Genomic DNA, 19,182 nt, shown 5'->3' with positions numbered 1-19,182 from the left:
AACTAAGTACAAGGTCAAAGTTTGTAGGAAATACATTGCTACTTATTTTAACCACTGTGCAATGATTTGAATCCAGTATAGCAAAATGTTGCACTCCATCCAATTTTACATTTCCACTCCTTTATTCCTGTGAAGGACGTAGGGGTAGAATCCTTAGGCACCACCTGCACAGCAGGGTCCTATCAGAAGCAACTGTCATTACTAAACTAAATTCATTAGTACACATACACATGTACATACATACATATACATATATATATATATATATATAAATATATATATATATATATATATATAATTGTAAAATCAGAAAATTGAGAAAACTTTAGATCAAGAACCAAACAAATTGGACCACATCTGTAGATTACTTTTTAATACAAAACATAACAATTCTTACAACCATTTTCGCTTCCAATGTCATTCGGTGCTTATGAAAGAATTACAAAAATAATATTTGCCGTCTTCATAGGATATTCGAACTAGTACATGGAGCTTCATCAGAGTGAATACAAAAGTGTCAAATAAAATAAACAAAGGGAAGAGTGAATAGGAAAGAACATGACCGCAAGAAGAAGCCAGGTGGCTCAATATATCAAAATAATACCATCTTCCAGGATAGAGCTTTGAAGTCAATAGGCAAAAGAGTGATCAAGCAGTGGTCTTGGGAAATATTTACTGGTTATTTCTATATAAAGGGGGGACCCAGGATGTTTGAAAAGTTGTGAAATGAAGTTAGCACTAAATAAGACAAGAAAATTACTAACATATCTATAAAGAGAATAGCACTTATATTATCGTAAATAGGGTTAGTTAATATTTATCCAAAACAAAACTGTAGGGTTCTTATAATAGTGTATTTACTGAAATATTGTAGAGACCACCACCTTTTGCACACAACAGTGATGGATAAACTTTGATCAAGCCTATTATACAATATTTCAGTAAGTACACTATTATAAGAACTCTATGGTTTTGTTTTGGATAAATATTAACTAGCCCTCTTTACAATAACATAAGTGCTGTTATCTTTCTAGACATATTAGTAATTTTCCTATCTTATTTAGTTCTAACTTTATTTCACAACTTTTCAAACATCCTCGTTCCCCCTTTTATATAGAAATACAAGTAAATATTTCCCAAGACCACTGCTCGATCACTCTTTTGCCTATCGACTTCGAAGCTCTATGCTGGAAGATGGTATGATTTTAATATATTGAGCCACCTGTATTTCTTCTTGAGGCCATGTACTTTATTATTCATTCTTCCCTTTGTTTATTCTGCTGTTACCTGTACCCTATGAGCATAGTGTGCCTGCATACCCATACCCAGAGATAAGACAGGTAACTGACACCGATAGTAAATACGGATATTTTATGCCTTAATCGGTTGCTATGACCGCTAACTCTGCTTACCTATACATACATACATATATATATATATATATATATATACACACACACACACATACATATATATTTGATGTAGTAATGTCACTACAATCTCCACTGATCTAGAAATTAAAGATCGATGATGATGACAATAATAATAAATAAATAGATATAATAAGTGAAATCTAGACAGTTTTATTGAAAACTTCATTAGATTTTAATACAATTAAATAAATAAGGCGAGGGTTGTATGGCAAAAATATCACATTGCAGTTCAATCATAAAAGTCGAAATCAATGGAGTTATCTTTTGCATTTGCAGATATATTTCTGGGAGACTCTTCCATAGCAGAATCTGAAAAAAACACAAATAAAATATTTAGACATAGTTTCAGTTTTCTACAAATATGTCCCCATTATTAGAAATATTAATATTTCTAAGTCTCTCTAAAGGAGACTATGGCAGCGGTACTGGATATTAATAATTATCGCCAAGCCAGCATGGCAGTTCAAAAAAAAAACTAGTCTAGTCTACAGATGCCAAACCAGCAAGGGGAAGCTGCTGACCTCCCCTGTTTGAAGGTTATAAAAGACACAGGTTCGTGTGTCACATAGCTAGCTAGAGGCGATGGCCTCTTGGACCGAATCAACGGCAGCATTCGTCCTATTTTTTGGACTGCCATGTTGGCTTGGCGATAACTATTAATAGTTCCCATTATTAATTTACTTTTTAAAGATGTTGAATAGCTCAGGTCAGGTTTAAATTAGACAACATTTTATAAACAAGCTTTGGAAGTGTCGAATGTGTTTGGTATTTTACAGACAAGAAAGTAAATTTTGTATGCAGTAAAGCTGTGAAAACAGCTGAAAAATTGAGTAAGACACTTTACTTCACTTTGCTTCAGTTCACTCAAATGGCACAAATAAGTAGTATCTGTATTTCAAAGGGCCAGTTTTGTCACATTCAGTGAGTCATTCTGTGGAGTGCTCAGCTACTTGCACATTAATTTCCCAAGCAGGCTGTTCTATTGATTGGGTAACTGATGAGTTCCAGTTTTGCTTTCCAATAAAGATCAAAGTAAAAAATCCAGTCTCTTAATATATTATTTATTTACATCAAGTTAATACTGAGTGTCCCATAATATGATATTTAATAGAATATCCTGTCCCTGAATATATTTAGACTAAGTTAATATTCAGTGTCTCACAATATGACTGCTATACATAGACCAAAGTAAAATATATACTTTTTTCCAATGTGTTATCTATTTACACTACAGTAATACCTAACATCCCCCAGTATAACCTCCATACCGGCTTAGATAAAAAAAAACCCAGTGTCCCCTAATAAAAGACCTATTTAGACCATGCAATACCTAGTGTCTCACAATATGAATTTTGTACAGACCTAGATCATAAATTTACAGTTTGTGCATGCATGACTCATACTAAACCAATACCTAATCTGACCTCAGTAGAAGACAAAGTAAGATCAAGTGCCACTCAAAGTTGGTTTCTTTAAAAGGACAGTAATAGGAAACTTACTGTGTGTCTCACCAGCTTCAGGAACAAGTCCACTGCAATAACAAGAGGAACAAAGTTCAATAAACATTAGACTAAACTATGGACTTGTGGAATACGCAAGAGTTTCACTGTATTGCAGAAACAGAATAGAGAGGCATTATAAATGATTGAATGATATATATATATATATATATATATATATATATAAAGTGTAGTATATTGCCACTTAAGTGTGGCTGACCCCTAGGGGTGGATGTTACTGTTGCTTTTAGCCCCAGGAGGACATCTCCTCCAGCTGGCTTATCGACACACGACTGTGTCCTGTTTGCCAAGGGAAGTTATCCCTCTCACCTCAGTCAGCAGCACGAACGTATCCGGATTTCAGGGTTATTTCCCTTCGTCGGCGTTCGACAGCTGATGACCTTGGTGAGAGAGACAAAAACCTGGCAAACCTTATATCTTCTTTTCCAGTGAAATTCTTCACTGATATTGAAAAGGTGAAAACAAGCAATGTTAATTCTCTAAATGAAGTATTAACAGTAACTGCACGATAAAGTGTAGTATATTGCCACTTAAGTGTGGCTGACCCCTAGGGGTGGATGTTACTGTTGCTTTTAGCCCCAGGAGGACATCTCCTCCAGCTGGCTTATCGACACACGACTGTGTCCTGTTTGCCAAGGGAAGTTATCCCTCTCACCTCAGTCAGCAGCACGAACGTATCCGGATTTCAGGGTTATTTCCCTTCGTCGGCGTTCGACAGCTGATGACCTTGGTGAGAGAGACAAAAACCTGGCAAACCTTATATCTTCTTTTCCAGTGAAATTCTTCACTGATATTGAAAAGGTGAAAACAAGCAATGTTAATTCTCTAAATGAAGTATTAACAGTAACTGCACGATAAAGTGTAGTATATTGCCACTTAAGTGTGGCTGACCCCTAGGGGTGGATGTTACTGTTGCTTTTAGCCCCAGGAGGACATCTCCTCCAGCTGGCTTATCGACACACGACTGTGTCATGTTTGCCAAGGGAAGTTATCCCTCTCACCTCAGTCAGCAGCACGAACGTATCCGGATTTCAGGGTTATTTCCCTTCGTCGGCGTTCGACAGCTGATGACCTTGGTGAGAGAGACAAAAACCTGGCAAACCTTATATCTTCTTTTCCAGTGAAATTCTTCACTGATATTGAAAAGGTGAAAACAAGCAATGTTAATTCTCTAAATGAAGTATTAACAGTAACTGCACGATAAAGTGTAGTATATTGCCACTTAAGTGTGGCTGACCCCTAGGGGTGGATGTTACTGTTGCTTTTAGCCCCAGGAGGACATCTCCTCCAGCTGGCTTATCGACACACGAAGGGAAATAACCCTGAAATCCGGATACGTTCGTGCTGCTGACTGAGGTGAGAGGGATAACTTCCCTTGGCAAACAGGACACAGTCGTGTGTCGATAAGCCAGCTGGAGGAGATGTCCTCCTGGGGCTAAAAGCAACAGTAACATCCACCCCTAGGGGTCAGCCACACTTAAGTGGCAATATACTACACTTTATCGTGCAGTTACTGTTAATACTTCATTTAGAGAATTAACATTGCTTGTTTTCACCTTTTCAATATCAGTGAAGAATTTCACTGGAAAAGAAGATATAAGGTTTGCCAGGTTTTTGTCTCTCTCACCAAGGTCATCAGCTGTCGAACGCCGACGAAGGGAAATAACCCTGAAATCCGGATACGTTCGTGCTGCTGACTGAGGTGAGAGGGATAACTTCCCTTGGCAAACAGGACACAGTCGTGTGTCGATAAGCCAGCTGGAGGAGATGTCCTCCTGGGGCTAAAAGCAACAGTAACATCCACCCCTAGGGGTCAGCCACACTTAAGTGGCAATATACTACACTTTATCGTGCAGTTACTGTTAATACTTCATTTAGAGAATTAACATTGCTTATATATATATATATATAATTTAAAATCTACAATTAAGAGCCCTCTCTACTCGCTGGCGGTACCTACCCACCACCACTACCCATTTTCCTTTATTCAAAAATTCTTATCGCTCCTTAAAATTATGGCTTTTAAGTGTTGATTTCTCAGCCCAAGAATTACAGCGTGATGTGCTGCTTGACTGGTCCCCCCTCTCCCTCTCTCTCTCTCTCTCTCTCTTTATATATATATATGATGATGATGATGATGATCTTTCTCCCGCCATGCCTCTGTCTACCCCTCCATCCCCCTTCGTAGTTTTTCCTTTAAGGTCTTCAGGTTCTGGCTATATATAAATGAGAAACCCATTCTAAATTATCTCGCTGACGTACTACGACGAAATACCCAAGATGCAGATAAGATAGAGATTTTTATTTATTTACGGCCTCAAACATCTCAATACCTTGCGCTTTCTTGTTTCTCTCCATGAAATTCAATTGAATTCAGTTGTTGTCTTAAATTCATGCTTATTCATTTTCTAAGCTTCCTAAATTCATGCTACGTTATATTCTAATCACCCAGAATTCATTGCTCTTTTAAAAAATTACGATTTATGCATTGTTGTCTCTCAAATATTTAAAATCTACAATTAAGAGCCCTCTCTACTCGCTGGCGGTACCTACCCACCACCACTACCCATTTTCCTTTATTCAAAAATTCTTATCGCTCCTTAAAATTATGGCTTTTAAGTGTTGATTTCTCAGCCCAAGAATTACAGCGTGATGTGCTGCTTGACTGGTCCCCCCTCTCCCTCTCTCTCTCTCTCTCTCTCTTTATATATATATATGATGATGATGATGATGATCTTTCTCCCGCCATGCCTCTGTCTACCCCTCCATCCCCCTTCGTAGTTTTTCCTTTAAGGTCTTCAGGTTCTGGCTATATATAAATGAGAAACCCATTCTAAATTATCTCGCTGACGTACTACGACGAAATACCCAAGATGCAGATAAGATAGAGATTTTTATTTATTTACGGCCTCAAACATCTCAATACCTTGCGCTTTCTTGTTTCTCTCCATGAAATTCAATTGAATTCAGTTGTTGTCTTAAATTCATGCTTATTCATTTTCTAAGCTTCCTAAATTCATGCTACGTTATATTCTAATCACCCAGAATTCATTGCTCTTTTAAAAAATTACGATTTATGCATTGTTGTCTCTCAAATATTTAAAATCTACAATTAAGAGCCCTCTCTACTCGCTGGCGGTAACCCGCCCTCCCACCCCCTCCACCGGAAGTTCATTCGTCTGTCATCCCTCTGTCATCCCACCCCCTCCACCGGAAGTTTCATTCCTCTGTCATCCCACCCCCTCCACCGGAAGTTCATTCCTCTGCCATCCCACCCCCTCCACCGGAAGTTCATTCCTCTGTCATCCCACCCCCTCCACCGGAAGTTCATTCCTCTGCCATCCCACCCCCTCAACCGGAAGTTCATTCCTCTGTCATCCCACCCCCTCCACCGGAAGTTTCATTCCTCTGTCATCCCACCCCCTCCACCGGAAGTTCATTCCTCTGCCATCCCACCCCCTCCACCGGAAGTTCATTCCTCTGTCATCCCACCCCCTCCACCGGAAGTTCATTCCTCTGCCATCCCACCCCTCCACCGGAAGTTCATTCCTCTGTCATCCCACCCCCTCCACCGGAAGTTCATTCCTCTGTCATCCCACCCCCTCCACCGGAAGTTCATTCCTCTGTCATCCCGCCCCCTCCACCGGAAGTTCATCCCTTTGTCATCCTGTCAACCTCGGCTGTCTCCCGGAACCCATCTAGTGGCCTTGGCCATCCTCTCCCCTACCTTTGGGTAGCGCATTAAGGTTGAGAAATGTTTGCAGGTTGTAGGTAATGTTTTGCTTATGAATTCTTCCAATTGCAAGTTTTCTTTTCAGGTACACGACACTGCTTTTCCTCTTCCCAGGCTACAGGCCCACACCCCCAACACCCATACTGTTAGGATTGGCACTCTCAACGTCGGCACGCTGAAAGGTAGATCTGGTGAAATTGTTGAGATGCTTGAACGGAGATGCGTAGATATGTGCTGCATCCAGGAAGTAAGATGGAGAGGAGGTTCTGCAAGGTTCCTCACAGGCAAAGAACACAGGTACAAGATTTTCTGGGCAGGGAACACTGACGGGGTCGGGGGCGTAGGAATACTTCTAGCGGAGAAATGGGTGGATAAGGTAATCGAGGTCGTTAGAGTAAGTGACAGAGTACTTAAGATCAGACTAGTGCTTCATCATAGATTAGCTACTGTCATCTCAGCCTATGCACCTCAACCTGGGCTACCAGATGGTCTGAAAGACCAATTCTATGACACCCTCTTGCAAACTACCTCGTCGACGAGTGACAGGGACCTTCTCTTTGTGGCTGGAGACTTCAACGGTCATGTCGGACGTCGTGCTGGGGGCTTCCATGGCATACATGGAGGCTATGGCTTCGGTTCCCGCAACGAGGAGGGAACCAGACTGCTGGAGTTCTGTGATGCAACCAATCTTATGGTCTGCAATACCAACTTCAGGAAACCTGCCAGTCACCTAGTCACCTACCGCTCCGGCAGACACTCTAGCCAAATCGACTACATCCTCGCCAGAAATAGGGAAAGAGGGCGGCTTATAAATGCCAAAACCTACCCTGGCGAAGAATGTACCCCACAACATAGATTAGTAGTTAGCGACTTTGGGATCAAGGCAAAATGGGTGCCCAGAATTAGACAGGCTTGGAGAAGAAGGGTGTGGAAGCTTAAAGACCCTGCAAACGGACAGAGACTTAGAGACAAGTTACTTGAAGCATTTAACGAAATAGAAGGGGATATAGCATCATACAACGTGGAAGACAATTGGAGATTTCTGCGGGACAACCTGTTGAAAGCCACCGACCAGATTTGTGGGTGGTGTAAGGTCCCCTCCCAACCCAGAGTAACGTGGTGGTGGAACAAGGAGGTAGACAGGGCTATTAGACAAAAGAAACAAGCTTGGAAGGACTGGAAGAACGGTGGTAGCAGGGAATTGTACCAATGTGCCAGAAGGGAGGCTAGGCGACAGGTTTATTTAGCCAGAGGGGAAGCAGATAAGGAAAGATTTGCCAATGTTCTGCGCCGTGAGGACCAAAGACTCGAGGTATTTCGGGTTGCAAGACAGTGTAGGAGAGAGAATAGTCATGTTGTAGGAGAGAAATGTGTTCGCATGGATGATGGTACGCTTGCATTAAATGAGGATGCAAAGAAAGAGGTCTGGAGATGCCACTACGATAGATTGCTTAATAAAGAGAATGAATGGGAGAAAGAGAGCCTGCCTTATGTCGACCCAATACAGGGACCAGCTATCCGAGTTGATAGTACCAGGGTAGATAAAGCAATTAAGAGTATGAAGACCGGGAAAGCCCCCGGCCCATCAGGAATCACTGCAGAGATGCTCAAAATATCTGGCAGTGTTGGCTATAGCCTAGTCACCCGTATTACGAACCAGGTGATACACGAAGGAGTCATACCCTATGACTGGTGTAGCAGCATCATAGTCAACTGCTACAAAGGTAAAGGGGACGCTTTAGATACAAATAATTACAGAGGCATCAAGCTGTTAGATCAGGTTATGAAAGTTACAGAGAGGGTCATAGCCCAACTAATTAGGGAGCGAATCAATTTAGATGAGATGCAGTTTGGGTTCGTGCCAGGTAAAAGCACTACTGATGCCTTATTTCTAGTGAGACAGTTGCAAGAGAAATACCTAGCCAAGGATAAACCTCTGTACCTGGCTTTCGTTGACATGGAGAAAGCCTTTGACAGGGTCCCCCGATCCCTTATCTGGTGGTCAATGAGGAAACTTGGGATAGAAGAATGGCTAGTGAGAGCTGTGCGAGCCATGTACAGAGATGCGGCCAGTAAGGTGAGGGTTGGAAATGAGTACAGCAATGAATTCCGGGTAGAGGTAGGGGTCCACCAAGGTTCCGTCCTCAGCCCCCTATTATTTACCATAGTCCTCCAGGCAATCACAGAGGAGTTCAAGACAGGTTGCCCCTGGGAGCTCCTCTATGCTGATGACCTTGCCCTAATTGCGGAGTCACTATCAGAACTAGAGGAGAAGTTTCAGGTGTGGAAGCAAGGTCTAGAACTGAAGGGCCTTAGAGTCAACCTAGCTAAAACCAAAATCCTAATAAGTAGGAAGGTAGATAAAACACAAACCCCTTCAGGTAGATGGCCCTGCTCAGTATGTAGAAAAGGAGTAGGTAGTAACTCTATAAGATGTACCCGGTGCAAGCTATGGACACATAAGAGGTGCAGCAACATCAAAGGCAGGTTAACTAGCAAGTTAGTTTTTGTTTGTGGCAGATGTTCAGGTGCAATAAAGACTGCAAACAAACAGGAAACAACTTCTATCTCATTCCAGGGTGAAAAACTAGAGGTAGTCGATAGCTTCCGCTATCTGGGCGACCAAGTTAGTAGTGGGGGTGGGTGCGCTGAAAGTGTAGCTGCTAGAATAAGAATAGCCTGGGCAAAGTTTAGAGAGCTCTTACCCCTGCTGGCGACAAAGGGACTCTCACTCAGAGTAAAAGGCAGACTGTATGACGCATGCGTACGAACAACCATGCTACATGGCAGTGAAACATGGGCTGTAACTGCTGAGGACATACGTAAGCTCGCAAGGAATGAAGCCAGTATGCTCCGTTGGATGTGTAATGTCAATGTGAATACCCGTCAGAGTGTAAGTATCTTGAGAGAAAAGCTGAACATTAGAAGCATCAGTTGTGGCGTGCAAGAGAGACGATTGCGCTGGTATGGACGTGTGGTGAGAATGGAGGAGGATAGCTGCGTGAAAAAGTGCCACACCCTAACAGTTGAGGGAACCCGTGGAAGAGGTAGGCCCAGGAAGACCTGGGCTGAGGTGGTGAGGCAAGACCTTCGTACATTGGGCCTCACCGAGGCGATGACTACGGACCGAGACCTTTGGAAATGGGCTGTGCGTGAGAAGACCCGGCAAGCCAAGTAAGATCGTTGCCAGTGCCCCTGGACTGGTTCTTGTGCGGGTGGCACATGAGATGCACCATTTTGAGCGTGGCCGTTGCCAGTACCGCCTGACTGGCTCCTGTAGGATTTTCGAGCGAGATCGTTGCCAGTGCCCCTGGACTGGCTTGTGCGGGTGGCACATAAAAGACACCATTTCGAGCGTGGCCGTTTTCGTGCGGGTGACACGTAAAAGCACCCACTACACTCTCTGAGTGGTTGGCGTTAGGAAGGGCATCCAGCTGTAGAAACTCTGCCAAATCAGACTGGAGCCTGGTGTTGCCATCCGGTTTCACCAGTCCTCAGTCAAATCGTCCAACCCATGCTAGCATGGAAAGCGGACGTTAAACGATGATGATGATGATGATGATATATATATATATATATATATGGAGAGAGAGAGAGAGTGAGACTTGTGTGTGTGTGTGTATACATGTCTGTATAAAGTAGAGAAAGAAAGGAAAACAGAATTTACAAAATGCTTCAGAGAGGTAATACATTTTCAGTATTAACGACAATTCTTTTAGATAATAAGATGAGGCATTCACAAAAGTGGTGTGGAATTCATTTGTAATGTAAATGAAATGGAACAGATTTAATGAAGAGTTAAGACCAAGTGCTTTGCAATGTCAGACAGAGTGTAATAAGGTAGAGAGTAACAGGAATTCTATGAAACTCATGCTCTTCCCTAAGACAAAAACAACACAAAGGAATTAATTTGCTTCAGTTAAGAGTCAATACAGGCTGCAGATTGCATTATCCTGTGAAGTCGTCTATTTTTAAAACAACAGAGCAAGTTTAACCCTTTAGCATTCAGAATACTCAGTCAAATGTAATATTTATTTATGCACATTGTTTTGAATTAATTATGCATTATCTTGTAGCTCTGAGATTTTGATGGCGTGATTGTTCATCTTAAGAATGATATTATTGGGTAGGAGTAAGAGGCCAAATCTAGCCAGTTTAAACATAAAACAGGTAGAATATTTGGGCTTGATATGGCCAGTCTGAGTTAAAGGAAATTTGGCTGTTATTTTTAGCAGAAGCTCCAGACTGGCTAGTTAAGTAAAACATAACATGCCCAGAGTACCATACTGTATCCCATGTGATTAACATGTTGAGCTGTAAAGTGCCAGCTTTAGTTAGCTGAAGACGTGGAGTATCTGAACCTATGGATCCGTGGATTGCACATGTTTACCCAACTGACAATGTACATGTCTTAGGCCTCCTCATTTAGGGATGATATGCAATTCCACAGCAACAGCAACAACCAAATCAAGTGAGCCAACGAGTAATTTGTTATGTGATCACTCAACCAGCTAAGAGTAAATTTTCCTCAAATCACACACTCTAGTATCTTAAATAAAAGAGACACTGGACAGTAAATAATATTGACCTAACTGCAGCCAAGCATGGCATTACATGATACATCTATAATAATACATACCTCAGGTGGGGCTTCGTCAAGCTGGAACCAAATTCTTTCTCCAAATCATCACTCTCACCATCAGAATCTGCCAGTTCTTCATCAAGGGAAATTGAACTCATCAATCCAGTGAGCAATGTCTTGTAGGCAGGAGTTTCTAAAGTAACAAATAAATACATTCCAAAGCTTAGGAAAACTATATAAACATTATTTACATTATTTACATTTGACAGATATTTGTCCCCATCTCGGCTGATATACCCTCCAAATATCTGTCAAATGTAAATAATGTACATAATTCCTCATCTCTTAAATATAGAACTGTAAAACTATATATGTTATGTAAAACATAAATAAAACTATATGTTACTGGTGGGTTTGGGACAGTATAAGATACTTATCCTAGGTGTTGCAGAATGGAACTGAACTCAGAACCAAATGGTTGGGGTGCAAGCCCCTTAACCACACAGCCATGCTTGTAATTTGTATAGTTGTAAATTGAAAAGCAACAGTTTTGATAGTTGAATATCTAACTCTTTCTAACAACAATCACTAAAATATAACGTAAAGCTCTCTAATATTCCATAGTAGTCTATAAGTTCCCTTGAAGCACAATATAATAATTGGGCTACACTGGAATTCATCAAACAACTGCCTAGTAATTCAACATTGATTTGCTTAGCCACAATACCACCACCGAGTGGAGATCAATGGTGGAATTCACTGAACAATGTTACAGAAGAATTTGTAATAAATTGAATCAATAGAAGATAAGGTTAATGGAAGGTGGAGTCAATAGAAGGTGGAGTTAATAGAAGGCGGAGTCAATGGGAGGTTGGGGTTAGTAGAAGGATGACATGCAGGTGGAAGAAATAAACTGAAGGCTGAGTTAGTAGAGTGAGTGAATAAAGAATTAAAATGTTTCATTAGAACTAATAAACATTACACTTACCACTTATATTGACGCTACTTGACATTTTTGGTGATTTAGTTTCATGCAGGTAATCTCCAACATCTTTTTCATCTTGCTCCTCATCATCACAGTGCCTCACATTTTTATCTTCATGACTATATGGATTGCTATTACTGTAAACTGGTTTCATTGCAAAATTCTCTTGTTCTTGTTTACCTGAGTAAACAGAAACAATACGACAAATCAGAGAAAGTAATAGCAGGGTATTTTCTGTATTGTTACCGGTAGAAAGAGGGGATTGAGGCCGAGGTTAGTGTATGTGGGAAACAGAGAATATAGAGGTCCAAGCTGATTGGGTAATTCACAATCTGAATGAGATAACCGAACACTGCTGTTTGGACATTGATGATTTTGCATGGCTGACAGGATATTCACTGTCACCATTTTCATAATTTCTCTGCCTGGTTTTCCCTATTTGCATAGGCTGGACAGGTCTAAATAATGGAACTAAGCCAGATATAATGTATAGGCTATGGAAACACACCTAGGCTTTGAAAATGTACCAGATGTAATATCTAAGATCTGAAAATGCAATGTCTAAGGCTATAAGAGAGACCAGATGTATTGTCTATTGATTATGAAACACATCAAATGTAATGTCTATAGGTTATAAAATACATCAGAAATAATGTCTAAACAATAAAATAAACCAGATGTAAATATCTAGACTAAAATAGACAACATGTAATGTATTGGACATAAAATAAACTTGATGTAATGTATAGGCTATAAAAATAGACCAGATGTAAATTGCCTGGACAATGAAACAAACCAGATATAATGTATAGGCTAAAAAATAAACCAGATGCAAATTGCTTGGGCAACGAATTAGACCAGATGTAAATTGCCTGGACAATGAAACAAACCAGATATAATGTATAGGCTAAAAAATAAACCAGATGCAAATTGCTTGGGCAACGAATTAGACCAGATGTAAATTGCCTGGACAATGAAACAAACCAGATATAATGTATAGGCTAAAAAATAAACCAGATGCAAATTGCTTGGGCAACGAATTAGACCAGATGTAATATGAACTGCAGAAGATACTTTTGTTGAAGTGCATTTCAGCCATGACTAAGTCATTTCTCTTCTGAGCACCGTGCAACCTAGACTGCCTTATCCAATGTGTACAAATTGTAAGACACTAAGCTATAGTTTCAGGATATCTAATTAGTGCTATTTTCAGCAAGATGTGCGACCACATGAAGGCTGTCTCATCATAGCACTGTAACAAACGACAGTGTTTATAAACAAAAGATAAAAGTAAAAAAGACAGGTGTCAACATACGCCAGGTATTTGTATTGGTGTCAGCGGGTTTGGCAATCGGTGCTAAAGAATCTGATGAGGAATCTGATAGAAAATCCTGAGGGTACATAGCGTCGGCATTCTCTTGTAATGCCTTAATATCTATTTCACTTTCCTCTTGCTGTGGTTTAATATCAGTTGGGAGCTGATGTTGCCGTGATTTAGGGTCTGTTGAACTTAGTTGATGCTGACTAACTTCTTTTACACTCTGCTCTTGTTGTTTCATTTTTGTTTCGCTCTGTTGCTGCGGTGGTTTGGTTTCTGTTGCATTTCCCAACAGGCTCACTATTATGTTGAAGGCCTAACAAAAGAAATCATTGATATAATGTTACACATAGATCAGATATATACAGCTACACAAATATATTAAGTTACATACAATTATATTCTCATGCACACATAAATATACAGCTCCACACACATACACACACAAACAGCTCCAAATACACATGTACAGACACACTGCTACATACACTCTCAGAGTGGTTGGCATTAGGGAGGGCATCCAGCTGTAGAAACTCTGCCAAATTAGATTGGAGCCTGGTGTAGCCATCCGGTTGCACCAGTCCTCAGTCAAATCGTCCAACCCATGTCAGCATGGAAAGCGGACGTTAAACGATGATGATGATTTGACAGGAATAGCAACAAAAGAAAGAAAGAGACCTCGATATTATGCAAATAGAGGAATGTATCTGTAAAGATATGTGACACTTATTCAGTAGCCATGATAAAACTCCGAGTTTCGGATGCCAGGGTGGGGTGGGGGTCCACTCCAACATCTCTTCAGTTATCCAGCCACCGGAGATTCCTTTGAAAAATGACCGTTAACCCCAAAGGGAAATTAAAAACAAAGGGACGTAAACACCCTGGCATCCGAAACTCGGAGTTTTATCATGGCTACTGAATAAGTGTCACATATTTTTACAGATATATATATATATATATATATATATATATATATACATACACACATATATACACACATGTACAGACACATACAGGCATGCATAGATATATTCACACACACAGTTGCACAAACATACATATACATACAAATAGATGTGACAGAATAATTTGTAAAGAAACATTGTAAAAACACTAATGTGCACACACACATGCACACAAACACACACAGACACACATACCACATACACACAAATATATATCAATGGTGATGGAGATGGATGTCAATGATGATAAAGTGGTGCTGAAGAACAAGAATAACATATGGTAGTAGTCATGATGATAATGATGATGATAATAGTTTCGATGTTTGCCCGTGTAATGCATTTGTTTCATAAAGAATATGACTATTAATAAGAACTTACCTGAGCTTGGTAGTTCGAGTCTTTGTGTAGCAACGAAGGAATGAAGACAGCTGCCAATTCTGGTACGGTCATTATGTTATTATTTACAATACATTGGAAATGAAGAAACAGGCGTTTCCATAGACTGGTTGCTGGTGGACAATTTCCAAGACTGGAACTTAAAGAGAAAATAAAAATACAACAACAATATATACTTACATATAAGAAACAAAGTATATGTACGCCGCTCTCTCTTTCTCTCTCTCTCTCTCTCTCTCTCTCTCTCTCTCTCTATATATATATATATATATATATATATATAAATAATTCAAAATGGGACAAGAACGCAAAATATCCAGACAGTTAGGTGATACAACGAAAAAACCAAACAGAGAAACGAGACATGCAACATAAAGAGTATACCCCTTCATCAATTGTCCCTGTTTCATCTACTCTGCGTTTCGAAGGTAAGGACAATATGTGGCTTCATTGAAATAGTCCTTCCCGCAAAGCAAATTAAATAAAATTTGGGATTTTTTGCGGAGGGTGAAAGTGTTAACAAGAACAGGACAGTGAGAACAAAACAATAAAAACAAACAGTCAGGGCTGTTGAGCCAAGACTATAGAAAAATTATTATGAATGCTAGGAGGATGAGCCATGAGAGGAGACAGGAAATGACAAGTCTTTTCTTTAGGAAGGAAATGGACAGAAAGATAGATCCCCTTTCTTCACGTGTCAGTGACGAGAGAATCAAGGAAGAAGAGTGAGAGAGAGAAGGAACGGTGAAGGGGAGAGAAGAATAGGGAAAGAGTGAGAGAGAAAAATAGAAAGGATGAAGAACAAGAGAGGGAGAGAGATAGACAGAGAAGAGATAGGAGAGATAGAAGAAGAATGCACATCGTAATTATTAAGATAAAACTTACTTGGAAAAGGATGCATGGTGTTCGATCATATAATAATATATATATATATTTGTGTGTGCATGTATATATGTGTGTGTGTGTATATATTTATATATATATTAATTAATAAGTGAATGAGGAAAAAACAGGAGCTACGTAATCACTTTCATTAGCTTCCAGCTGTTTCTATTGTAAGGAACTGTGCACCCCTTACTTGAATGTGCTTTCATACCATAGCTTCTTCAGAGCCTTTTGAATGAAGTGGTTCTTGGTAACCCTTATAGCTAAGAAGAATCATAACATATATAACAGTGTACTTGCAACTGCAGTGCAGTGAATGATGAAATTTGGCCATCAAGGTTTATCATTCACTGCATAAGTAAGAACTAATTAATTAATGACAGTCTAATTAATAGCTCTTTAGTTAATGGGCATATAATTAACAACTGTATCACTAATGAGTAATAAATCAATGTTTGTATCTTTTATCTTCTATCTTTTAGTTGTTGCAGTCATTGGACTGCAACCATGCTGGGTCACTGCATTGAAGGATTTAGTAGAACAAATAGATCTCAGCACTTATTCTATCAATCTTTCTTGCCAGACTGCTAAGTTATGGAGATGTAAACAAACCAACATCCATTGTCAGTGTTGGAGGACAAACATAAACACAAAGACACACACATGTGTGTATGTATGTGTAAAGCGGGCTTCTTTCAGTTTCTGTCCACCAATTCCACTCACAAAGTTTTGGTCAGTCTGGGGCTCTAGTAGAAGACACTTGAAACCAAATGTGTTGTGCAGTGGGACTGAACCCAAGACTGTATGGGTGGGAAGTGAGCTTCCGAACCACACAGCCAGTTACTCTTTTACTTGTTTCAGTCATTTGACTGTGGCCATGCTGGAGCACCGCCTTTAGTTGAGCAAATCGACCCCGGGACTTATTCCATGTAAGCCTAGTACTTATTCTATTGGTCTTTTTTGCCCAACCACTATGTGACAGGGACATAAACACACCAGCATCGGTTGTCAAGCAATGCTAGGGGGACAAACACAGACACACAAACACACACATATATATATATATATATATATCTCATCATCATCATCATCATCATTTAACGTCCGCTTTCCATGCTAGCATGGGTTGGACGATTTGACTGAGGACTGGTGAAACCGGATGGCAACACCAGGCTCCAATCTAATTTGGCAGAGTTTCTACAGCTGGATGCCCTTCCTAACGCCAACCACTCAGAGAGTATATATACATATATACGACGGGCTTCTTTCAGTTTCCGTCTACCAAATCCACTCACAAGGCTTTGGTCGGCCCAAGGCTATAGTAGAAGACACTTGCCCAAGATGACACGCAGTGAGACTGAACCTGGAACCATGTGGTTTGTAAGCGAGCTACTTACCACACAGCCACTCCTGCGCCTAGCTATTAGCTTATGTTGCTTACTTCTAAATGAATCTATGGAAAAAGAGACTTACATAACATCCTTCTCCGTAAGAGAAAGCCAATCGGTAGAATGAAACAAGGAATCAGGCAGAAGACATTTGGCTGATATATTCTCGATAATAATTGATAACTGTTGGAAAACAAGCATAGAAATGGCCACAGGATCCAAGTTAATTTCAGCTTTGTTACCAGTGTTTGCAGCTCTGTTCAAATAAGCAGATTAACAAAAAAAAAAAGGGATTATTTGTTTTTTTCACAAATTGAAAATTTCAAAAGCAGAGGAAAGACAGAGAAAAACATATAAGAGTCTGAAGAAACTTTTCTTATTCGTTTCAGTCATTCAACTGTGGCCATGCTGGGGTACTGCCTAGAAGAGGAGTTTAGTTGAAGAAATTGACCCCAGAACTTAGTTTTCTTTTTTCATAAACCCAGTACTTATTCTATTGGTTCCTTTTGCTGAGCAGGTAAGTCACAGGGACATAAACAAACCAATACTAGTTGTCAGGTGGTGGGAGGGGGAGAAATAGAAACACACCTCCACCAGCACACACACATGCACGCGCGCGCACACACACAAGGGGTTTCACACGGGTCCATCACCCAAATTCACTCACAAAGCATTGGTCAGTCCAGGACTAGTGTATAACACACTTGTCCAAGGTAATGCGCAGTGAGATTGAACCTGAGATCACTTGATTGCAAATGGAGTTATTTTAACCTCACAACCACAAAAACAAATTGAATGAAACCGGGAAAGAGTAATCATAGATGACAAGAAATAATAATGAAACAGAATATTTAAATGAAGTGAGTGTAAGAAAGACAGATGATTTTTTTCCACTTACTTGATAATATCCTGTACACCCCTGTCTAGAGTTTGAACTGTGCGATAATATTTGTCCTTATTCCATTTAGCAGAGTGGAAAGTCTCTTCAATAATATCTAGCAACACAGTCAGACCATTCAGACTCAAAGTTTGTGAGCGCCATCTTCACAATATAATAAAATATAATATATTAGTATTATGTATATACATTTGTGTTGTAGTTTTTACTAAGGGCAGTTGATAACCTCTTGCTCAGAAAGTTTGGTATGTGGATTTAGGATACACATGCAATTTTATGGCAGTTTGTTGGGCAGATTTAGGATAGACTGATGTGCAGTAAGAATTTGGAGGAGTTTAATAACTTTTTGATTAACAAGATAGTGTTTGGAACACAACAAAAAGTTTTCATGTAAAATTATGTCAGAAATATGCAAACATTTTAAAAGGAGTTAAGAATCACAGAGCTGAATTAGAGGCAGTATCGGGGAGTTTTTTTATATCGAAAGCATGATATTATACAAAACTCCTTAAGAGGCACCTGTGCCAGTGACACGTAAAGTACATCCAGTACACTCTATAGCGTTGTTGGCATTAGGAAGGGCATCCAGCCATAGAAACCAAGCCAAAACAGACTGGAACCTGGTGCAGCTCTCTGGCTTACCAGCTCCAGTCAAATCATCTAACCCATGCCAGTAGAGAAAACATACATTAAATAATGATCAAATATTTTGTTTTCTTTATTATAGTAAACTTACTCATTTCCAAAGAGGCTGCTGTCAGAAGCCACAGCATCAACAGGTTTAACATTTAGCTCAGCATCATTCGTGTCTGTCAGTAGACCTTCTTCGGTTCCAAAGTCACTAATGTCTGATGGATCATCACTGATCTCTGATGACCTGTTGGCTGTCAAAAAAAAAAAAAAAATGTTTTTCAATTAAATCTCTGAGTGCCAGACATGAGTTGTTAACAATACTTTCATTTGCTCCAGTCCAGAGAACTGCAGTCATGCTACCTTCAAAGGTTTATTTACACTTGATCATATCAACCTCATTGCTTAATTCAAACGGATTCTTATTTTATTGATCCCTATCAAATGGT

General features: G+C 39.9%; 1 protein-coding gene across 5 annotated transcripts in view; it reads right to left on the bottom strand.

Moving 5' to 3' along the window:
• Window positions 1-1,567: 1,567 nt before the first annotated feature.
• LOC106876681 (uncharacterized) overlaps window positions 1,568-19,182 on the bottom strand; it is a 31,140-nt gene continuing 13,525 nt past the window's right edge. For 3 of the 5 annotated variants that reach the window (XM_014925316.3, XM_014925325.3, XM_014925335.3), the window contains exons 8-16: window positions 18,840-18,987; window positions 18,104-18,247; window positions 17,291-17,461; window positions 14,915-15,071; window positions 13,569-13,887; window positions 12,257-12,433; window positions 11,326-11,461; window positions 2,933-2,964; window positions 1,568-1,742 (exon numbers count right to left, since the gene is read on the bottom strand). In XM_014925316.3, the coding sequence (XP_014780802.1) occupies window positions 1,663-1,742; window positions 2,933-2,964; window positions 11,326-11,461; window positions 12,257-12,433; window positions 13,569-13,887; window positions 14,915-15,071; window positions 17,291-17,461; window positions 18,104-18,247; window positions 18,840-18,987 (1,364 nt within the window). In that variant the 3' untranslated portion in view covers window positions 1,568-1,662. The remainder of the gene's footprint in view (window positions 1,743-2,932; window positions 2,965-11,325; window positions 11,462-12,256; window positions 12,434-13,568; window positions 13,888-14,914; window positions 15,072-17,290; window positions 17,462-18,103; window positions 18,248-18,839; window positions 18,988-19,182) is intronic. The other 2 variants (XM_052971899.2, XM_089360233.1) reach the window with 1 other exon arrangement.

The sequence above is a fragment of the Octopus bimaculoides genome, chromosome 11 (assembly GCF_046866305.1).
Source record: "Octopus bimaculoides isolate indiv1 chromosome 11, ASM4686630v1, whole genome shotgun sequence".
Classification (NCBI taxonomy): domain Eukaryota; kingdom Metazoa; phylum Mollusca; class Cephalopoda; order Octopoda; family Octopodidae; genus Octopus; species Octopus bimaculoides.
This window is presented reverse-complemented; position numbering and strand designations above follow the sequence as displayed.